Genomic DNA, 23,418 nt, shown 5'->3' with positions numbered 1-23,418 from the left:
GTCTTAACACTATTTTAACTATACTAAAAAACAAATTTTACAGGTAGATTTACTCACCGGCAGCATCTCTGTGTTTTTTCTTTGCATTCCTGGGTTTGGTCTGAGTGACTGTGCACCTGGACCTAATGACAAGAGTGTAGCACACACTAGAGCAGGGGTCGGCAACCCAAAATGTTCAAAGAGCCATATTGGCCCAAAAAAAAAAAAAAAAACCATACCTGCCTGGAGCCGCAAAAAATGTAAAACCTTATATAAGCCTGACATGAAGGCAACATAGGCTGTCAGTATATTAGCTATATAAACCTACTATTAAAATGACTAAGTAGGCTACAAATACAAAATGAGCATTCATGATTACAAACCCCTTTTGCGATCCTCTCATACTCGGTGCGCCATCTGTAGCCACTGAAATCAGGTGGTTAGTGTTGATTCCTTTGTCATTTACGCCCCGTTTACACGTACACGGGTATTTTTAAAAACTGAGACATTTCCCTTCGTTTGTACACGTCGTTTACACTCAAACGGAGATTTTGGCCTGTGAAAACGAATCTTTCTAAAAACTCCGGTTTCACGTTTGCGTGTAAACTGAGATAAACGGAGTTTTAGGAGGTGACGCGCTGAAAGTGTGACCGACGTTTACCTGTTGCTTTGATGACGATGATGGAAGCATTCAGAGCAGCAGTCGCATTTCTTCTGATCGTGCCAGACGCAACACGTTGTGTTGTTGCGTAAAGTTTGTGCTTGGCTGTTCATTGTGCTCTGATCGATATTGTTCAGCCAATAGCAACCAAAATGTCTGTTTCTGGTATTTGTTATAATACTATAGCCTATATATAATACATATATCATTTATAATATATTTTTATAATTTTAGCCTTGGTGCCCCTCCCAAAAAATTTACCACCAGCCTCAAGTCTCAGGTCTCTACAGGACAGTACTTGGACGGCGTACCTTCGCATACCACAGCCACTACAGCCCTGGTGCTGCCCGATGCGTGACTATTTCCTGCCTGGTTGCTTCTTTCAGTGATGTTGTTCAGGGGTGTTTTTGACTGAGGCTGTTGTTTAATGTTTACAACCAGTGGCATGCCTTATTGTTTTTTAATAAACCTCAACCTCTATAGAGAAACTAACTCTACATTATGGCTTAAGCTGTAGAGTTAGATCCTATGGAAAGTGAATATATGTTTGTCGCACAGGGATGGGTCGAGATGGTGTAAGCTGGAGGGAGGGGCCCAGCGCCAGACTTGCACCGGGGTCTTGCGCAACTACGCTACGCTACTGGATCGTGCATAGGAGCACTCATAAAACAGCAGCATGTAGAACTTTGTACGCAACTCACCGCACATCAGCCTGGAAGCTCTGAGCTCGGGCAGCAGCGCCAAATATATTAAGACGGGGCTGGGGGTCCAGTGTTGGTCAGATTGTCCGGAGGCTCCTCCATGTTCTGGTTCCAGACGGGGCCGAGCAAGACCAGCACGCAAAGGACTAAGTCCGAGTATTTCAGTGCAGTCATCTGCGTGCTGGTGCCGTGCGGGAAAAGCGAGAATGCGCTGTGGACCACAGGTCTGGGCGGGCTGCTCCAGTCTTCCACGCTCGACCGTGGCTGGTTCCGAGGTGGTGCAAAGCATCCGGACAGAAGCGTGAATCCCGTTTGGTTCGTTATATGTTGTTCTGAGGGGTCCGTCTGCGCACGTGTTTTTTTGTTTTTTTCGGGGAAAATGCTTCTCAGGTAGAGGCACCGGACACCACCCCCCCTTCAGCTCATCTATTTGTTCTGCAGAAACACTTTTCATGTGTTTGCATTTGCACACACAGCTGATGGATCAGATCCATGACCAGAGAAAGAAACCAGATTAAAACAATAACAAAAACTAGAAAAGCACTAAGAGAGCGCAGACCTCCGCCAAGGACTACCCCCATTTTTTATATAAACTGCGATAAAATCAGTCTTCTGGATCAGATCCGGATCAGCCTTTGGAATATGAAAGAGGATCCCATTGTCCATCCCTGAGTCAAATTTCATGGGGTTTGGTCAATAATTAACCAAGATATTGAGAAACAAAATTTTTGGCCCCATTTACCACAATGTTAACTAAAATTTCAAAGTGATCCAGAATCCAGGATTTCTTCCGGATCACCCCCAAAATGAAATCAGTTCTTCCTTTTGCACATTTCCAACAAATCCTGAAAATTTCATCAAAATCGGTCCATAACTTTTTGAGTTATGTTGCTAACAGACAAACAAACAAACAAACAAACAAACAGACAAACGCCGGCAAAAACATAACCTCCTTGGCGGAGGTAAAAATCATTCCTTTTCCATTTTCACTCATTTTTGAAAAAGCTCCAGGGAGCCACTAGGGGGTGCTAAAGAGCCGCATGCGGCTCTGGAGCCGCGGGATGCCTACCCCTGCACTAGAGGCTTACCTGTAGTTCTGGCTCCATCTACTGGCCAGACTAAACCTAACCTAAAATAAGGGGGAAGGAGAGGAGAGATGAATGGAATTAGAAGTGGAGGTGTAGACTAGAAGCAGAGGGGCTGAGCTTTTTGACTTGACACTGTGAGTCTGTGGTCTGAATCTGTGAGTCTGTGGTCAGATATATGATTTTTATTATTACCTTTTTTTTTTAACAATGGTAATTTGAAAATACCAAAAGGATAAGATAACATCATAGCCTACTGTACAAACATGAATACCTGAACAGACTTGAATAAACATGAGTAATGTATTCTTTGGACTCTCTATACTGGCATGAGACATTTTGTTTATAGAGTGATTTAAAGCGGTAAATAGTTTGACATTGCTTGAGTTCCAGCCCACAACTTAACCCTACACTCAGACACAGAAAAACTTCTTCCAGTGGTTCTTGTCATTGGAACAGTAACAGTTCCCAGATACTCTCAGACTATATGACTGCAGACTTTGTATGAATAATTGTAACATTATGTGGCAACAAGTTGTGAAATGCTTTAAAGGCAATCTGTACAGTGTAGAACTTGACAAAATCATTCAGTTTTAATATCTTTGATTGAAGAAACAAAGAATTGATGTGTTCTTAACCCATCTGATGGATGATACACACTAGCCAGGCTGGCCCCACCTAGTGCCCCTGCTCAATCTCATTTCTCTCCAGCAACTAGGTCAGGAATCAAAATACACAACACAATTCACAAAACCCCCAAAGTGCAAGTTCAGGCAGCAGCCAATCAGTGAAGAGCCATATATTCAGTGTTGTCAACGATTCCCGAGATTGAAAATTTAAAGCCAGAACAAAGAGAATGTTTGGCTAGATGCGCACTGCCCTTTTTGTAAATTAGATTTTTATAATTGTTACCCCATATTTCAGTGAAGTAGGTCAGATATGGGAGAATTAGGGAACAGTATGTATGAAGTGCATTGTTGTCAAGGACATGTTTGGCTCTATTAATTATCGCAAGGTTCAAATTTTGGTTTGCACATGTCTGATGTGTGTTTTCCAAGTTTATCATCAATTTTTAAGAATTTTATGTCTGGGACTATTTCAGTTGATACACCATCTGTCTCTAACCAGGCTGGCGTCACCTACCATCGAGCGAACGAATTCTAACAGTGTGAGGTCAGACTGTTTCTACGAAGTGAAACCCAATGATGAATCAGGTTAATCTATCTCACTATCTATCTGTTTAACAGAATTTGATCTATAATTTGAATTGAATGTAAGCCCTGCACTTGTGAAATGGTTTAACTCTCTCTTTTACTCTCTCAAATAGATCACAACAAGTGATGGTCTATACTTTATTCAAAGCCAAAAATTGCCACAAGGTGCAGCAAGTTCATTGCTTTTTTGTTCACCCTGTTTACAAATTAATGCTGGAATAGTCAGCCAGGTAACAAAATCATGCAATTTTCAGATGACATGATACTTGTGAGCCTTCTTAACATTCTTATTATAATTATATTACGGATTATAATGGCTTGAAAAGTTGGCTGCTTTGTATAAAAATAAAACTTTAGAAGCCGCTTTTCTCACGGGTTATTTTGACCCTGCACAAACACATTCCTTCACTAACAGCATGAGAAGAACATTGGAGCACGAAGCTGCAACATGACTGGAACGCTGTTCGTGCAGTTCAGCATATGATTGGCTCTTGGCAGCCAAGTGTCCCTATCTTGGATTTATTAAAAATAATGATCCCTATAGATGGATTATTTGTTTATCAACACAGGGGATGCGCGCAGCCTGAATGCAGAAAACACCACTGTCTGTGCAGTTAACATGAAGTTGTAATGCTAGCTAGTGCTGCTGTCTTCGCACTAAAACTGTTTATGACCATGTGACCCAGGACTGTGCAAAGCATTAAGCACTCTAGTTAGCATTCATAATCCTTTAACAGTGGTCTGTTATCCAGGAAATAATAACTTAATGAAGCCAAACACTCAGCAGTCTTCAGAGCAAACAGTGTAACCAACATATAATGCTACATATAACACTGAAAGAACTCTTGAAAAACTCAGTATAGTCGAGTTCCTACTGAGCTCCTGACCTTGTCTTTCCAGCAGGGCTCCACAGTGTGTCCATTTCACTAGCATTTTCGAGCAAATATTTCTGCAACAAACAAACTAGAAATAGACACACAAGTACGAGTGCTTCTTGCAGCCCACAATAAGGAAAGCACTGTGTTAAACATTCTAAAATGTGTCAAATAACAAAGCAGCCAAAACAACGTTCTAAAATGTATCAAACATTAAAACCATCTGAAAAGCTCTGCAAAATTTGAGATCACTGCACACAGCATCAAAGCATTAAATGTTCTAAAATGTATCACACATTAAGGTGCACTCACACCAAGACTTTAGAACCTTGCCCAAAAAGCCCCCTAATGCTTTGGTACGTTTGTCCAATATGAGCGCAATCGAACCATCCCCAGGCACGGCCCGGTTGGGACTTTGGCCCGGTTGGGACTTTGGCCCGGTTGGGACTTTGGCCCGGTTGGGACTTTGGCCCGGTTGGGACTTTGGCCCGGTTGGGACTTTGGCCCGGTTGGGACTTTGGCCCGGTTGGGACTTTGGCCCGGTTGGGACTTTGGCCCGGTTGGTATGTGCACATGGTTGACTTTACTATACAAGCCCTTTGTGTGCTGTGTTATTCACACGAGGAGCAACTTCTCTGTCTGTCCTCACTCCTCTGCCCTGGTTTTATATTCATAAAGTGAAGGAGGAGTGTGTTTCATAAGAGGATGCACATAAGACACATTAATAGATATTTCATGCCACTGGACTTCTTTCTCCACTAAAGCGTTAGCTTTGCTTTGCCACATGTAAACAAACAGCGGCATGTGATGACGTCACTGGGCCATGGCCCAGTTCAGTTGTGCAGGTGTGAATGCAGGACATAGAAGAAGTCACGTTGACCTGATTACAAATCCTGGCCTACCAATTATGACATGACTTTTGTCTAAATTTCAACAGTCTGTAGTTAAATTTTTATTTTTTATTTTTTAATTCAATTAAGTTGATTTTTATGTTAGTCTGTAGGAAGAAACCTTGAGCAGATCCATAACTCAAGGGTCTAACCCACCTGCCAGTGTCATGCAGGAAACATACAGTCAGAATTCTGTAATAAACTTTCAAAATGAAAACTTACTTGTGCCCCCATTTTTTGTGTGTTTTTTTTTTTTTTTGTGTGTGTACCCCTAAAATTTTTAACTGAAAGAAAGTTAGTGTAGAAGCCTCCTTTCCAGGAATATTCTCCTCTTGTGTCAGGCTATAGATGGATTATTTGTGTAACACAGTAGATGTGTGCACAGCCTGAGTCCAAAAGAGTCACTGTCTGTGCGGTAATGAAGTTACTAGCGCTGTCAGCACTAAAACTGTTAATTGCCGTGCGATAAAATAAGTTCTGATGCTAAATGAACATTAGTGAGTGGAATATGTTTTAATAACCCTTATATGTTAAATGCAGGTGAGTGCATAAATGATGAGAAAAACGCCTCAAACTTCAGTAGCCTGACATCCAACCTGATCAAAACAATTAACCCCGCCCCTGAGAGAGTCTGAAATCTTCTGAAATCCTATGAGACACTGACATGATACAGACAGGACAGCAGCTCTCTCTGCAGGAGACATGCGTAGTAGAGCACAAAGTGACATAGTCTGATAATCCCTCTATTGATGCAACTAAACAAACCAGTTCCATTCATTGCCAACAGTGTGAACAGGCCGAGCAGCTGCTTACACTAGGTGTGGCCAGTAGGCTCATGAATGTTGATGGTGTTATGACTGACTCAACGCACAGATATATATATATATATATATATATATATATATATATATATATATATATATATATATATATATATATATATATATATATATATAATGTGTTTCTCACCTTCCACGGTGGTAGGTCTCTCTCACCCTCATTCAGCTCGGGCCTGGGAGCTTGAGAGTTCCTCTCAGTATCTTTGCTGTTCCCAGTACTGCACTTTTCTGGACTGAGATGTCCGTTGTTTTTCCTGGTATCTGTTGTAGCCTCTTCCAGTTTGGGGGTTACAGCCCCGAGTGCTCCGATCACCACAGGCACCACTGATGCCTTTACTTTCCAGGCTCTCTCCAGCTCCTCCTTGAGCCCCTGGTATTTCTCTAGTTTCTCGTGTTCCTTTTTCCTGATATTACCATCGCTTGGTATTGTGATGTCCACCACCACGGCTCTGCTCTGTTTCTTATCCACCACCACTATGTCTGGTTGGTTCGCCATCACCATCCTGTCAGTCTGTATCTGGAAGTCCCACAAGATCTTGGCTCGGTCATTCTCCACAACCTTTGGAGGTGTTTCCCACCTTGATCCTGGGGTCTCCAGCCCATACTCTGCACAGATGTTTCTGTACACTATGCCCGCCACTTCGTTATGTCGCTCCATGTATGCTTTCCCTGCGGGTTAAGTGTCTTGCCCAAATACACAACGACAGCATTCATCTGTGGGAGCTGGAATCACACTAGCCAACCTGTGGGTCAGTGAATCTGACCGCTCAACCTGTGATGTTTATGTCGAGAGCTGGATTCGAACCACCAACCTACCACTGTGTGGTGTGAACTGAAAAGGCCGACCATCCAAATGAAGTCTTTGTGAATGGGATTTTACAGTGTCCTCTGCTCGTTGCTCGAGTGTTGTATTGTATGAACTCTTTTAATGGGATGGAGCAAGATCATGGAGACCAGATATTATTATAGACCAGAATAATGTCTGAGTAAATAATTATGTTTCCCAATTTAAAAATGTATATTTTCTCATAATTTTAGAGTGATGATATGAGTTTGATTTTTGATCTAATGTTTTCAGAGTTTGTAGAGCCTCTCTACAGGCAGCAGTGTGCTCTTGTTTGCCCTGGCTCCAGCTCATCAGACAGTAGTGTGTTTAAAATTCACCAAATTAAGTTTTATTTTGTTTCTCACATTTTATATGCTTTTTAAATGATAATTGACAGTCCATTGTGACATCTAAATACTTGTATTCTTGCACCACTTTTAGGGCTTGCTCTTCTACCATAACTATTGGATCCTGCTCTCTCTGTTTGCAGACTTTGAGAAAAACATACACACAGTTTTAGTGACACTGAGATGTAAACATGAATTTTTTAACTGTGTTTATTTATTCTTACACTGAGCAGATTTTGTATCCGCAAAAGACGGGTGAGACACTGCCTCATGTGACCACATGTCGCTGTGTGGCATTCGTCTGCACTTGACCCATGGAAAAAAGTGAAACATTGCTGTTGTTCATTCTAGAGACGGATTATTAGTTTATCAACACAGTGGATGATCGCGAAGCCTGAGTGCCAAAAGTTCTGCTGCCTGTGCGGTTAACATGAAGTTACAAAATTATCTAGTGATGTTATCAGTGCACTTTATCACTGTTTGATAATCAGTTATGATGCCAAATTAACATTTGTGAGCGGGATATGTCTTCAAGACCCATACACTTTAAATGAAGGTGAGTGCTTAAATGACGAGAAGAAATGGCTCTGGCCTTATTTGCTGCACATCCACTCAAACCTGATCCCCCCAGGAGAGCCTGAAATCTGCAGAAATCCTACAAGACACTGACATGATAGCAGACAGGACAGTGGCTCTTTCTGTGGGAGACATGCGCAGTAGAGCACCAGGTGTCATAGTCTGATAATTCCTCTATAAGTTTTTGCTATTGGCCTATTAAAGAAAATCTAATTAGCTTGTACAATTTAAACAACACATTGAATCTTTAGTAGATTTAGTAAACTGGTCCAATGAACATTTGTTTGTTGAGCGTGAATGGCTCAAAGCTGTCAACTGACATTTTGGGGGGAAAAGGCCATTTGGTCACCCTTAAGTAGTCCATAATCAGTCTGTCTGTGTACATCTCCAAAGCTCAAAATGCTCTGTTCCACCTCATGATGTCATGTAGTAGTAGTTTTCAAGTTAACAGCTTTACCTTTAGTTCAGTTGAGATTGGCGATTCCAGGGCTGAAATTAGCCAAATGACTGAGGATGTATGACATTGAAAAAATTGAACACTTCCTGTATTACCACATCACAAGTTGGAAAAGTATTTTCAATTTGAGAGAAATATGCAGACATATGTTTGTGATCAGAACACTGCATTAGAAGGCAGATCAGAAAATAGTGGCCCTTTAAATCTGATGTGAATACAAATAATAAGGACAAAAGAGCCACACATAACACTTGCATTGTTTTTAATGTCAGATTGTACAAGGAGTTTTTTTTACACTATGTACCACAATAGACAGCACCAGCTCGCCTTATATTTACAATAGATTCCACCGGATCAACCAACACAAATGATGTCATGGAAACGTGGCTAGACAGGAGGAGGAGGAGGGCATCCAGCAGAAGACTAGAGATGCAGACAGGGGTGGGTAGTGTGTTACTTCAAATAACATTACTCGAGTAGAATTAGTGGTTCAAGTAAGAGTAAAAAAAGCATTTGGGGAAAGTGCTAGCCAAGTAAGAGTAACTGCTGTTAAGTGACATGTGGTTTATCATTTGAAGTTAATGTAATAAAATAGGAAATAATAATGCACATACTTTGGTGTTTTCAAAAGATACAACACAAAGTTACTCGAGTAAATTAGTAACTGAATCATAGACTGTATATATAAATGGACATAGCCAACCCACTAGACGCGTTCCAGATAGGAAGTGTGCATGGGGGCGCTTTTGGCTCCATTTACTCTGGTTCCAATTGACTTAACATTGAAAAATTGTAACTGCCGCAATGAGCCTCGTCATTGTGATCTTAAATTGTCTGTAGTAATCCATTCTACATGATCCTCAAGTAAATAAATTCCTATTCCTAATATAGAACTCAGCTTCAAATTCACCCCTGTAACTGCTACCCTCATGAGCTTCATTTGACTGGAGCCGAACGCCATGGGTGACGTCACACTCATTTAGTCCACTTCTTTATACAGTCTATGAACTGAATACTACCCACCTCTATCCACAGAGGATTTGAAATGAACGGGCAAGGTGTAAACATGTCATTTGAAATTTAAAATTAAATTAAAAACACAAAGCAGTACAGCGCAGTTTAATACGGCATCGTTTTGTTATCAGTTAGTTCTCAAAGGGAACATTTCATCAGAAAATCCACATGAAGGATTTTACTTGGGATTTAATATTTGGGTTTAAATCTGATCATGTTGAAAGTTGAGTCAAATGCAGACGTCTAATATGAGAAGAAATTTCAGTCTATAAACACGTGCATGTTTTCAGAGCAGGTTCATAGAGGTCTAGACTGGAGAAGTGGGTTGCAAGAATAATCTAAATCCATGTTTGCATGCTAGTTGTTTTTAGTTAGTTCTCTAAGAGTCATGAAAAGGGCGTCTAAACTCATCACTGTGAATGATTAGGATGTTCAGAATGCATAAGGTAAGTGCGGAATAACTTTGGACCGCTGCAGCCTGTTTAAAATGAGCTAGTTCTGTTTTAATCATGTAGTTTAGACTTCTACAAACATGTTCTGAAATGCATGGACCATGGATTCAAAAAGGTGCATATCATTCAGTTTTAAAATCCCAATTTATCGGTTCTATATTACACAAAATTGACTCTCAAGAGCTTTAAGCCATGATAGAATGTTGTTCCCTCATCAAAAAAATACCTGGAATGGTATCGCTTCATTCACACATTTGACTAATCCTTTATTATTAGTCTTCAAATCTCCAAAGCTCTCTTTAAGGGAACTTGTCCTCTGCATTTGACCCATCCTTCAATGTCACTGGGGCACCTCATCAGGAGTAGTGATTGCTGCAATGCTATGCCCAGGGACCCATGTTAAGTCAATACTACCTTGGCTGGAGGATTGTGCCTATTGTGCGTGTTTTGGGTTGGTACAGGAAATCAGAGGAAACACACCCACACGGGGAGAACATGCAAACTCCACATAGAAAGGCCTTTGTGACCCTGGGATCAAATCTGGAACTTTTATGCACTTTTAGGGTTACTTTTAGGGTTTGTGTGTGTTAAACATGTATGAATGAAACAAAACACAACTCCTAGTCTGTTTGTGATGAGGAAACAATAGAACAGGCATGTCCAAACTACAGCCCGTGGGCCAAATGCGGCCCTTGGACAAATTTTTCTTGGCCCTCAGGCTTCCAGGTGACTTGGCCCAAATTACCTTACATCAAATAAAAATTTACTTTTTACTGCAGGTTTTTTGAAAATCTACCATGATTAAAACTAATATTGAATATTTAGTGTGTGGTTTTAAGGATCTTAGCATGAATAAAGACTGATGGCTCATTCTAACCTGTTAAACATGCACATATTTGAATTATTCACTGTATTGAGCAATACAGTGATCAGCCCTCTGCTTGGTCTGTGTTTAGATATGTGGCCCTTGATGAAAAAAGTTTGGACACCCCTGCAATAGAACATGGATCATTGATAGTGTAATATGGGCCCTTTAACACGGAATGACACAGTGAGTCCATCTTTAAATATAAAAACATTATTGGCACTTGAATGTTTTTACATGTTTATCCCAGTCGCCATCATCAAACTTTCAATAGACTGCTCTTGTGTGATCATTTGGCAGATTATTACTCCAGATGCCCATCCCAAACAGTTCCAAACTATGCCGTACTGAGCTGCAGAGTAAAGCTTTGTTGAAAACTAAAATAAACCAATAACAATAACCCGACAACGTCTTGCTTTGTCATCACTAGTGTTAGTCAAGTTGTGAAAGGCTGCATACTATGACAAAATTTCAAATATATGGGAAAAAAGTGTATTGTAGTAATGTTAAAACGGAATTAAACACTAAATGACGTTTTCAGTTTTGCTACTAAACTGTGTATATGGTGTTTGAATAGAATTGTCTGCTGTTCTTTGTTCTTTTTGGTAATTTTTTTGTGCAAACTAGGTGCTTTCTGGTTTAAAAAATAATAATAAAAATCCCCCTTTGCCCTTAGTCCTTCAGGTACTTCCCAGTTCATCAGCTCCATCGGAGTGTAGGTGGAGTGTAGGTGTTTAGTTCCACTTTTAATTTTTCCCTGCAGTATTCCATCTGACAGAGGCATGCCATAATCTTGCATGAATTATATTTAAATGTAACTGTTACAATTATAATGCTCAAATTATTGTAATAATCATCCAGAAGATAATGGCATTGTGTCATAGTGTGCAGCCCTGGCTACAAGTTACAACTACTAATACAGAATTTTAAAAACTATTTGTGGAATTTGAAGCCCAGTAGCCCACACTCTCTCACACACACATACGCACACACAGAGTATTGGGAGCGGGTTTAGCAGCGTCGGCAGAGGCAGAGTCCGATGATGGCAGTGGAGTGGTGGAGCAAGTGGAGCAGCAGGTACAAGCGTGAGGGGCTGTCTGCTCAGAGTTGCCCACTCAGAGGGCAACATTTGGGGATAGGCCTGCTCCTTTGACCTGGCAGAGCAGGAGGGGGTGTGCCCAGTTTCCACCAAGCAGGATGCTACTCAGGTGTCCAGTAATTCACCCATTACCAAGTCATGTTCATTTCAGATAATGATTGTTATATAGAAAAAGGCAGAATGGTGATATTTGACTTTTATTTTACAATAAAGCAAGAGCAACGTTGTATGCATTTTTGCCAAACAGCTGCAATAATCTGTATAATGTAAGTGATGACATGTCCAATATAAGGCCTTTAAACCAGTGGACACACTGTTCAAAGACTGCTACATTAGAATACGGTTGAGCTAGTCCCAGACCAGTTAGCAACTGATTACACATCACATTTCAAGTACCAGGTTAGAGACATGTTTGACATCACTAATTAGAAACATCAGACTTACTCACACAAATTAATAAATTAATCTGAATGTTGTATACTCATACTTGGATGTATACTTTTTAAACCTTGTTTGTACATGAAACTTGGAATCTTGCACAGCATTGTTATACATTATGGAGAGATAAACTGACAAGTCCCAAGGACAGAACTAAACTTCTATGTTTCATTTGCATTTGTGCGTCTTGACAAACTTATCATGCTGTGGAAGCACAAGCCAGAACACTGGCTGCTGTGCTGCATGGAAGTGAACACTGGTTGGTGGAAGCTGGGCTGCTCCTCAGCTTAAGAACAATGTGTTACCATTGTGACAGATGAGAGCCCCAGAAGACCCTCCACAGAAGATGTCCAGGGCAGAGCTCCAGAGGAGGCCAGGCTCAGACCAGGGGCAGAGAAGAGAACGCGTGTCATCTAAAGTCAGACTTTATTATTAGTATCAGTATCAGAGCCAAGGCATGAGTCTTCATCAGCTGTCCATGGCACAGGAGCAGAGTCTAGAGCATCCTGTTGCGTTTATGAGTGGGGGAGTCTGTGATGACGTCACTACAGGGGGCAGGGCCACGTTTGCGGTTGGCAGTGGAATCCAAATGGAGCGCCATCTCCTCGGCAATAAAAGTGTTCAGGTCCACATCGTGTAGGCCATTCCTGCGCCGGCCCAGGGACTGAGCGGGGTGAGTTGGGGAGCCAGGGGGGCCAGAGCGCACAGAGATACTTGCCATAGCACCACTGAGACCTGGAGAGGAACAACAACATGTCACGTCAACAGAACATGCTTCTGCTTGTGTTCAGAGAGCTACTGTGTTCTGTTCAGGAGAAGCCTGCTGTTAAAGCAGCACATTTACACATGACACGAACAGGTATGTGTTGAGATTATACAACTGGGTGTTCTGTGTTTAAGTCATGATTCTGTTCACATTTCCCACAGATTTGAGAGAGATCAGGATGAATTGTGTATACCCAATTTAAAATCTACTTTGATTGTACAATGGCACAATTAAGACTACGGTATAAGTCCTTTAATGTGAGCTGCCCCAGCCCACATAACCACAGCCACCAGCAGCTACACATAAGGTTACAGTACTAACCATGCAGTGCGATGGCCTCTCTGAAAGGCTGCAGGTCTGTCTCCACAGAGCTTCCTGTCTCTGGGGGGGCGGGCCGATTAGCTGACACCACAGACACTCTGGGCGGGGCTCGAGCTGTCCGAGGAGGCGGGGCTTTTCCACACAGGAAGCTGATGAGGTCTTCACGCCGGATGGTTCTTCTGCGTTTCTTAACCCAGGCGATCACCTCCTTATTTCTGCGCTGGCAGCCCAAGTGTATGCCCAGGTCATAGCTACGCTGACGGGCCTCTGTGCTCTCTGAGGGGAAACACAATCAGTACTCTAGCATGTGTGCAGTACGTATGCAGTACTCATGCATCATTCCATTTCTATCAGATTTCACATCCCTCTGTAACTGTTCCCATCAGACTCATTATTTTGGTCTTAAAGAGGAGGCATTTTACTTTTGTGAGGTATTAACTGCTAACAAATATCTAAATGTTACCTAAATGTTACCTTTTATTGATTTGAAAATGTTATATTGACAGAAAACAAAGTATTAACCTCCCTTTGCCCCCTTCAGAGCGCTATCACAGCACAATCAACATGCACCCGCTAATGAAAAAACTGCACATCACATCAGGTTTGTCAAGTTGAAAAAAGTCAACATTAATAACAGACTAATCAGTTGGCCATTTCCCCCAGGGTTGCTCCTGCTAGTTGTAGCAACAAGTTTGATTGAGGGCATTGTTAGAACCCGCCTCAGCCAAACCAGCAGCGTAGACTAGAAGGGCCTTTTACCTTTAACACCCTGGCTCCTGATTGGCTTTTTGGTTGCTATGATACTCTTGCATGGAATTCCAAATATGAAACTGCTCCAAATTAACTGCTAGCCACTCCTTTATGCAGTCTATGGCATACAGGTCACAAAACGAATCACAAGAAATCTGTCCAACTATAGAGTATATTCAGCAGTGCTCAAAAGTAAATGCAACACATGATGTCCAGTTGTGCTTTCAGGTAAGAAAATTCAATTAACAACTTCCCAATCAGGATTTTTAAACTATATTACCCAGGTCTCTGTTTTAGAGTAGGGCAGAAATGTTGTTTTCTTTATGTGCAAATAAACATAGCGAATACTTCCTCTGTGAATTCCACCTATGGCCTAAAACCATACTGTGTGACACTCACCTTTGTATAGATTAGTGACAGCAGTGGCAGCGTTCTGGAAGGGCACCCAGAGGGACAGGCCTTGCTGCTGCTGACATACTCTATCTGCAAAAAAAAAAAAAAGAACATAAAAATTTATACTGCAACATAAACAAGTTGCAAATACCTCACATAAGACCTCTTACTAAGCATTGTGTGTTAGTAGGCCAACACAACAGTCTTAAACCAGATGCCCTGCCAGTCAGTAGAAGAAAAACATTTCACTTGAGGATAAGAACCAACCACTATCCCTCAGAGACAATAAAGAGGTAATATTTTTACACATCCATCAGAAATGTGTTAAATTGTGCCAGCAAAGGACAAATTTTGTATATTTTCATCTATCTTATTGTTGGCATGCTTTTATCATAACATTAACATTGTTTTATGTTGCACCATATTGCCTGATGCACATTCCTAAATTGCGAATTTTGTTCACTGAGAATGGCAGTAAAACTAAATAGGATTCTGTTATGATTCTGTTACCTCATCAAAAACATACATAAAGTTGTGTTTTGCTCACACATTTACATGTTTACCATACAGGCCCAGCATATTTAGGCAGAGTTCTTCTCTCAAAATATCATGTAAATAGTTTGTTTGATGTATTTTGTACCTGTCCAAAGACTGTAAATGGAAAGTAGCTTGTAGCTAAATCTGGTGCAGAGCATCCTTTTTCTCTGAGAATAATGTTTTATGTGCACTGGCCTTGTCTTAAATAAAAGGTAATACAGGAAGTGCTCCACTGTGTTTTTAAAGTCCTTCACTAGAATAATTTGGACTACTGCAAATTTGGAATTACCCATCTTTTGCTGAACTGAAGGTAAAAAAAGTAGCTGTTAACTTGAAAAATACTACAGCATCACAAAGAAACTGAAAATTTTAACGGTATGAGATGTAGGCTAATAATAAAGGTTAATAAAAGGTAGTTACTCAAATGTGTGAATGAAACAAAACAACTCCAGGTGTGTTTTTGATGAGGTAACAACATTCTAACGTGACTTAAAGCTCACAAGAGTAAATATTACATAAAACAGGACCTTTGAGATACCTTTGTTTAATATACAATATCTTTTAATTTTCAAATAATCTTTTAGGTAGGTTTATGATTACAGGCTGCATACTCAACATTGTAATTAATATTTCACACATCACAACCATTGTGATATCCTCTTATTGACCACATATCTTGTCAATGATGTATCACGGTGCGATCAACAAACAAACAAAAAAGTCCTATATTACGCAAAATTGAGTCCTCTGACCTTTTAGTTACAATGTTATTACCTCATCAAAAACATACACAGATTATTTTCATCCATGCACGTTTGAGTAATCCTTTATAATTAATTTGTCTGCATCCTGAAAGTGCAAAATGCCACGTTCCATCGTGCGATGTCAATGTAGTGGTAGTTTTCAAGTTAACAGCTACACAGTTTTTATGTTCTGCTTAGAAGAGATGGGAAATTCCAGGGATGAAATTATAATAATGAAAGTATATGGAATTTAAAAACTCAGAGGACCACATGACAACACAAGTAGTCTTTTCTGTTTGAGAGAGCAGGTCAACCTAAATATGCAGGGTTTATGTGTTAAATATTTGTGAAGGAAACAAAACACAACTCCAGATATGTTTATGATGAGGAAACAACATTACAACATAGATCAGAAAACAGCATAATATGGAGCTTTGTGAAGTGGTCATGTTTGGAGCAAATAATTTTTCAAGAACTGATCACACTTCCACCAGCCATCCAATGCAAATCTATGGGGAAACTACAGTGCACTGCTACTTAGTATACACATCGTTTACTAAACTCCTTGCGCCATTTTGGGGAGTGTTTTTGCTCGCAGTGCTTTGATAAACACAAAGCCAATACCAGTCATGTCGTGCACAGACAGAGTGGGTCCATTTTTCTAATCAATAAACCCGTTTGTTAACATTTCAGCTTGATCTGGGGGTCAGAAAACGAGGATTTAGTCGACTAACTCCTCCCTGGGTTTCGCCATTTTGACGAGCTTGGCATCATTTATCCGCTGAACAAATGCCATTTAGGTGAGCCATATTGTGGAAAAGCCGGACGCCACGGGGGAGGAAACGGGAGTTAGCAGTGTCAGCGTTGTACACTGACTAAAAAAGATTTCTAAGTATTGTATTTTGGCAATGTGCGGCGTGGTATTCCTCCCCCGCGTGATTGCAACATAGCAGTCAGCTGTCCCAGAGCCTGACACTGACCGGTAGTTAGAGCTGTTAGCACTTAGCACGTAGTTAGCTCAGGGGTTAGCGTCGGAAAACTCAACAAAAATCGACGTTTACGCGGATTATGTGCCCTCAGAAAAGTCCTTCATACGTTTAGACACCACACACGCGCCGTAGGATGTTAAAACATTGACAAACATGAGGTAAAGAGGTCATAATGGCCTCAAGTGAAATGTAAACTAGGTGCTAAGGATGCTAAGGGTATTAGCATATCCGGTGCCCTTTGTGTGTAGCTCTCCACCCAGCAATAATGTTAGCAGGATTTATGCAGATAGAAGCACATTTAATATAATACTTCCCGATCCAGATTTAAACTTGTATTCATTATTTTAGCACCACAATAATGCATCAAAACTCAAGCAGCTATGACATGCTCTTTGAATGCTTCAGTTTTAGTGGAATTGTTGCAAATCTTGACAGAATTATAATAAATAAAAAAGCTTTAGATTTAAGAAAAAGAAAAAGATACAATTTGCAACTTTGATTGTTATTGTTGATTGCAACCCGTTCCTGAAGCAGATTTTCAAAGAATTTTAACAAACATCAAGAAAATGATTACATTTGAAAAATAAATATGCACTGTATTTATGGAATGTCAACGCAATAATGAGGCTTATGTATAAATGTTGAACAAATGCACAAATATTTTGATGCCTACTGCAGTCAGATTTTTTTAATATTACGCCATTTAATCTAGGCCTTTTTTTACTATCTGATCACCTTCAATGCTTTTTATTACCCCACAGAAGCCAGCTGGTTAGCATGAGGAGGGGGATTAGCTTCCTTTAGCCTTTAGCTCGTGCTAGTTAGCCTTAGCTCAAACTATTTTTAGTACAAACCTTTATATAGTTGTGCTACGGCCGTGGCGGAGTTTTGGAAGAGGTGCCATAGCTTCTGCGGGCACTGCTCTGTCTCCTCTTCACTCGGTTCTTCTTGATCGGCCTCGGCTAAACATTGTCGTTCCCATTTAGAGAACCAATGCTCCGGGCCGTGCTCCTGGATCTGCGCTTCCCCCTCCTCCTTCCTCTCCTCCATGGCTCAGATCTCGGGGCTTTTCGGTTCGGATACGACTTTATTGTTCGACAAGTCTCAAGATCTTTCAGTGTAAAAGTGTAAAAAAACGATTCCCCTAGCGATCTACGTGAAAAAGAACGACGGATCTGCGGTTAGAGCCTCATTATGTACTGTTAAAATCCGCCTGCTCAGTCTGAAACTAAAGAACGCGACGATGACAACACCTAGGAATTTCTGGAGCTGGCACCCGCACGAAGCCCCGCCCAAATTCCCACTTTCTAGCGAGGCGATTGGCTGAACGAAGTTTTTAAGGCGGGACTCTGTGAAAAACGCCGACTCTGATTGGCTGGTGAGAAAAAAAGAAAAGGTCAGAGAAAAACAACACTGTGGCTGCGTCCTAATTCTGAAGACTTGGTTCCTTGAAGCTTCCTACTCGATTCCTAAACGCTAAACCCGCCCATACACAGAAATAAACCAATAGGAAACGACTTTAAATGGGTGATTTTACCTCGTGGGCGGGATTCATAGCTAAGGAACCGACGACACGAGACTTTGAGGAGACAAGTGATTAGAGATGGAGCGCGCCCGGTTCTGATCCCACCCTGAGATGTCCGCATTCTGTTCGGTAGAGGGCGCGCTGTCCAATAAGACTGTTCACTGTATTATAAGGTTGTTTGTCGTCTATGATGTTTTCGAGACGCATATTTACAACTGAGCTCCCTTTCTGTCATTAAGCTGTTAAATCGGTTTGAACTTAATACTTATAAATCCTTCTGTGGCCCACCACTATAAAACAGGTCTGAAGAAAAGGATTACCAGCCTAAAGAAATGCAAACCAATGTCTTTGTTTTACAGATTTCTTTATTTCTAAAAATGATATGTATAAACTGTATAAAGAAAGTGTGACCTCAGCCACAGGAATAAGAATGTATTTACGGACAAAATGACAAAATGAAAACACCAGGATCATGTACAGCGGTTAAAAAAACTTAACATTTTAAGAACAAAATGGGGCCAGAAGAGACCCATGAACACTTCTAATATGGAATGCAATGGTTCGCAGGTTAGATATGCCTGCCCATTTACAGTCCAGAAAGAATTTTATACAGAGGCATATCAGTCCGGTCACCACTCCCTCTGACACATCTCTTGCCAGAATCAAACATGACTGTGCTCTTAGTTTATTTCAGTGACACATGTGAAACGAAGGAATTCATTGGTCACATGTCTACAAACAAAATTACATTTCTATCACCTCATTTTAGTGTTTCGCTTAGTGATTCTGCAGATATCTGCGATGGTTTTTAGTATGCTGTGAAAGGCCTTTTTTCCCCTTTCTTTTTTCCTTGTATTTATGCACGTTCTCATTGGCTGATCCACCGGTCAATCACGCCCATCTGAACTTGGGGATATTCACCGGTGACCACATTTCAGGCCCGGGTCTGCAGGGGTGCATTGCAACCCAATTTATAAAGGTGTGCACCCTCATTGAGGCTTGATAAATAATGACTCTCATAAACAGTATGGACTTTGAGCCTTTTTGAATCTCAAATACACTCTCACTCAGTTTGGCTTAGACTCACAGCTGTCAGACTCACATCATACTCACGAAGTATTCACAAAGTACTGAAGAAGTGTGTATTTTGGATTCCAGGCAAATTTAAAAGCGTAAATAATTTTGTGTAGCTGAAGATATTGGGGCTTTGATAAGTGCACAGTTTAATGCCAATATCTCTTGAAATCTTGTCTTATCTCCAATAAAATTAGTTATTGCAATACTTGGAATGTTTCACAAGATAGGATTAATCATCAACCTATCTTGCATCTATTCGATTACAGGTGTTACTAGTTACTAGTTAAAAAATTGATCTTATGCATTCCTAAAGTGAGTGGGCTCACCTCTCCACAAAACTGACCTGCTCTGTTACCTGATACAACAGTTTAATGCTATAATGGCATTCCAGATCTCAGTGGAGACAAGCAGGTGGTGGACCTCCACTAGACAAGTCACATAATGCCTTTAATGGTCTATTTGTATTCAGCTTCTTCTTCTGTGGTAACTGAAGTGGAGTTAAAATAAATTGAAGTGATAATGGTTTCAGGGGACATGCCACATTCTATAGGCCAATATGTTTGAATACACACAGAGGCAGCTAAAGCGAATATTGTTAAAATAGGAAATTTGTGTTGTAATATAGTGCTCCATATTTATATATTGTTATTTTTAAATGTGTATTTTAATTCCCTTTGGCCCATGTTGCCACGTAGTGATTCAGTATCACTGGTATCATTAAGTATCATTTTATTATAGGCAGGTCATCAAACCTTCCCGTGGCCATATCATTTTTTTTTTTTTTACAGGTGTGGGAGGGTCCAAAGCTCAGTGGATTTTATAACTTTAACTATATTACATATACTACCTGACGGCTCTTGGGGCTGGCTACATATGCCAAGCAGCAGTACTTGGAGTTGTAGTAGAAGTAGTAGTAGTAGTAATATTGTTTTGGAGAATGTCTAAAGATGCGGTGTATGAGATGGAGGATCACCCTTCAATGGATTCGGGGCCCATTGTCACATTCTACCGGCTGCATTACAGCGTCCAGGAAACTAGGTTCTGTCGAAAGAACGGCCCGGAGAAGCTCATCCTCAAAGATGTCAGGTAAGAAGATCGCTGTTCCAAACATGTATTGTAAGGAAGTTAAGATACTGTTCACTATAGGGTGTTGTCATGGGGTATAAAAATGTCTGATGTACGTGATAAGTTTGGGAGAAGTTATAAAACCACTGACGCCACAACTGGTTAGGGTTAAGGATGCTCAGTATTCAGCAAAAGTATCGATATTTCAGTGTTGGATGAAACAATAATCTATATCACAACAAAATATATCAGAGTGAGCCTTGTTTTTTCTGTGTTAAGCTTTTACTTAAATGATCACCTGATTTGTTTTTTTTGTTTTTTGTTTTGTTTCATGGCCGGTGGAAATTTTTTATAACCTAGGAAAATCTATAACCTATAAGTTTTGCTGATACTCTGGGATATATGTAGGGCTGATTTTGACTTATATTATTATTTCCAAAGAACAAACTCACCACACCTATTTGTGTTCCAAGTGTTAAAAGAAAGTTTTATGTGTATGCTTTAGGCACTGGTTGACCTAAATAAATGTCTGCTGGACATTTAAGCCCAATAGTTGAGACGTTGAATAGTGCAAATATCAGTGGAGACAGCCTATATCTATGTTTATTTTGACACCAGTAATGTGTTGTTTTTGTTTTATTATAACTGAAATGTTCAAGTTTAAAAGTATATGAAGATATTTTAGTAATATTTATATTGCAGAACTTAACAGCCACATCGCAGACCACATTATTTTCAGTATCCTGCAGCCCTATTAAGGATGCAAATCATGTATTTGAGAAATCGCGATCGGAAGATTCCATGAGATATCGAGTTTTAAGATGATATTGAAGTTCTGATCACTCATAAAGCACAATGGAACAATCAAGCAGAGGTCAATAAAAGTCAATAAATATATAAAGTTATTATTTTCATTATTTTCAAAAGTCTTTTTCTTCTACTCGCCAATTACTATTATTACAATATCAACAGATAAACCAATCCATAAAAACACCCACACATGTGATTTCCCAGATAAACTTTAAACTTTTTAAATAACAATAACAAAATGTACTGAAATGGGATATACGACTGTGTAAACATACAGCCATATTTGAAATCTGATGAACTGAAGACAAACACATGACACACGAGCACACGGAGACTGGAGCTATTTACAAGAATATATAAAGGTGCCAAATATCAGACTACCACAGTCTAGAAAAAGCCTGTGATATCCCTAGTACTGATATTAGAACCAATACACTGCCCATTCCTAATTATTTTTAAGGCTGTCTTAGATATTTATTATGTAGAATTTGGAATGTCAAGTAATTTTCCACTCAAAAACTCTATACTTGAGTAGTTTTGTTCTATGTATCTGTATTTATTTGTCATTTTGTAACAGTTGCACACTGTTTCTGTCATCTTTTCCAGCGGCATCATGAGACCGGGTTTGAACGCGATCATGGGCGCAACGGGCAGCGGCAAAACCTCGTAAGACTATTCAAATTACAACTTGCAGTATCTGTCACGTGCGTTGAACTTTGACCCTCGTTGAGATAACCACTGTGTGTGTGTTTTATCAGGCTGCTAGACGTGATCGCAGGCAGGAAAGACCCCCGGGGACTGAAGGAGGGCGAGGTGCGGGTGGATGGGCGTCCTGTGACCTCTGAACTTAGACTTAGCTCCGCCTATGTGGTCCAGGTATGAGGTTTTTGAGGGTTTTTCTGGTCCATCTTGTAATTATGGCATCTCTGGGGCAAAAAAGTGAATACAAATGTTATTATGGAGCATGATGGATAGTTTAGTTTAATTAAGAAAACTAAAGGCCACTAACTACAGCATAAAAACTCACTCACATACAGCATTTCACACAGGTCAGGTAAAAAGGTAAAAAGGCTCTCAATATAAAAGAATGAGAACTTCGCACATCAATTACTTGAGATGGGTGCATTGGAGGAGAGGGAGCAGCCCAAGAACATGGAGAAAAATCCCGCACACTGTCTTACTTGCAAATTGTGAGATTTATTAGGACAAACCATGCAATGTTTTGGCACTAGGCCTTCATCAGGCAAACAGAATGAGAGCTCAGGTGGCCATCTTAAATAGGGTGTGGCAAGCACCCAAGGGTGACAGGTCATAAACAAACAGTGTACCCAAAACACAGTAATTCAAAAAACAAAGACAATCTTATGTTTCTATTATTATTCAATGATTTCTCTTCTATCTACTAATATTTCATTATTCATTATTATTATTACACTGTATGTTGATTGTCTCACCCTTGGGTGCTGGCCACACCCTATTTAAGATGGCCACATGAGCTCTCATTCTGTTTGCCTGACGAAGGCCTAGTGCCAAAACGTTGCATGGGTTGTCCTAATAAATCTCACAATTTGCAAGTAAGACACTGTGCCGGATTTTTCTCCATGAAAAAGGCTCTCGATAAAAGAATGATAAAAAGTACACCATACTGATTTAGAGACATTAAAGGGACAGTCCGGACATAGGATTTCCTAGTGAGCAGAGTCGTGTGGAGACAGACATGTTGGCTAGTGTAAATGTTGTAAGTCAATAGAATATTTTTAGAAGTAAAACCAACCTTGTATTTGAAGGATTTACGTCTGAGCAGCAGCAGTGAGTTTTACTTCCTGATAAAAAGCTTGGCAGCAGCGGACTGATATATGAGAAAATAGTCCCTCAACATGCGACAATTCATGCGATGCAAGGTTGGGGGATTGGGTCATTCACATTCAACTGTTCTTTTTAAAGGCACTATAGCACTATACGATTTGCTGTCTTAAAGGTCCTATATTGTGAGCTTTAAGCCATGTTAGAATGTTGTTATCTCATCAAAAACATAGCGGGAGTGATACATTTGAATAATAATTTATTATTAGTCTCTCTACATCTCCAAAGCTCAAAATGCTCTGTTCTGCCTTGTGATGTCAT

General features: G+C 40.3%; 2 protein-coding genes across 2 annotated transcripts in view; one reads left to right on the top strand and one right to left on the bottom strand.

Moving 5' to 3' along the window:
* Nucleotides 1–8,695: 8,695 nt before the first annotated feature.
* hapstr1b (HUWE1 associated protein modifying stress responses b) lies at nucleotides 8,696–18,079 on the bottom strand. Its single transcript, XM_020922706.2, has 4 exons — nucleotides 17,672–18,079; nucleotides 14,555–14,638; nucleotides 13,406–13,681; nucleotides 8,696–13,053 (listed from the first exon to the last, which is right to left on the bottom strand). The coding sequence occupies exons 1-4, from the start codon at nucleotides 17,865–17,867 to the stop codon at nucleotides 12,815–12,817; spliced, it is 795 nt and encodes a 264-aa protein (XP_020778365.1). The 5' UTR covers nucleotides 17,868–18,079; the 3' UTR covers nucleotides 8,696–12,814.
* abcg2b (ATP-binding cassette, sub-family G (WHITE), member 2b) overlaps nucleotides 16,443–23,418 on the top strand; it is a 22,735-nt gene continuing 15,759 nt past the window's right edge. The window contains exons 1-4 of the mRNA XM_020922707.2: nucleotides 16,443–16,628; nucleotides 20,208–20,505; nucleotides 21,901–21,960; nucleotides 22,053–22,170. Coding sequence (XP_020778366.2) covers nucleotides 20,357–20,505; nucleotides 21,901–21,960; nucleotides 22,053–22,170 — 327 coding nt within the window. The 5' untranslated portion in view covers nucleotides 16,443–16,628; nucleotides 20,208–20,356. The remainder of the gene's footprint in view (nucleotides 16,629–20,207; nucleotides 20,506–21,900; nucleotides 21,961–22,052; nucleotides 22,171–23,418) is intronic.

Source organism: Boleophthalmus pectinirostris, unplaced genomic scaffold, assembly GCF_026225935.1.
Source record: "Boleophthalmus pectinirostris isolate CB_2022bp ecotype Guang Dong unplaced genomic scaffold, ASM2622593v1 HiC_scaffold_22, whole genome shotgun sequence".
NCBI classification, from domain to species: domain Eukaryota; kingdom Metazoa; phylum Chordata; class Actinopteri; order Gobiiformes; family Gobiidae; genus Boleophthalmus; species Boleophthalmus pectinirostris.
Note: the sequence above shows the minus strand (reverse complement) of the source record. Positions and strands in the feature narration are given on the sequence as shown.

Coding starts and splice junctions, on each gene's coding strand:
- hapstr1b (XM_020922706.2), bottom strand. CDS start 17,867: ATGGAGGAGAGGAAGGAGGAGGGGGAAGCGCAGATCCAGGAGCACGGC. Junction 13,682..14,554: donor TGTCACTAATCTATACAAAG/GTGAGTGTCACA, acceptor GTTTCCCCTCAG/AGAGCACAGAGGCCCGTCAG. Junction 13,054..13,405: donor AGAGGCCATCGCACTGCATG/GTTAGTACTGTA, acceptor GTTCCTCTCCAG/GTCTCAGTGGTGCTATGGCA.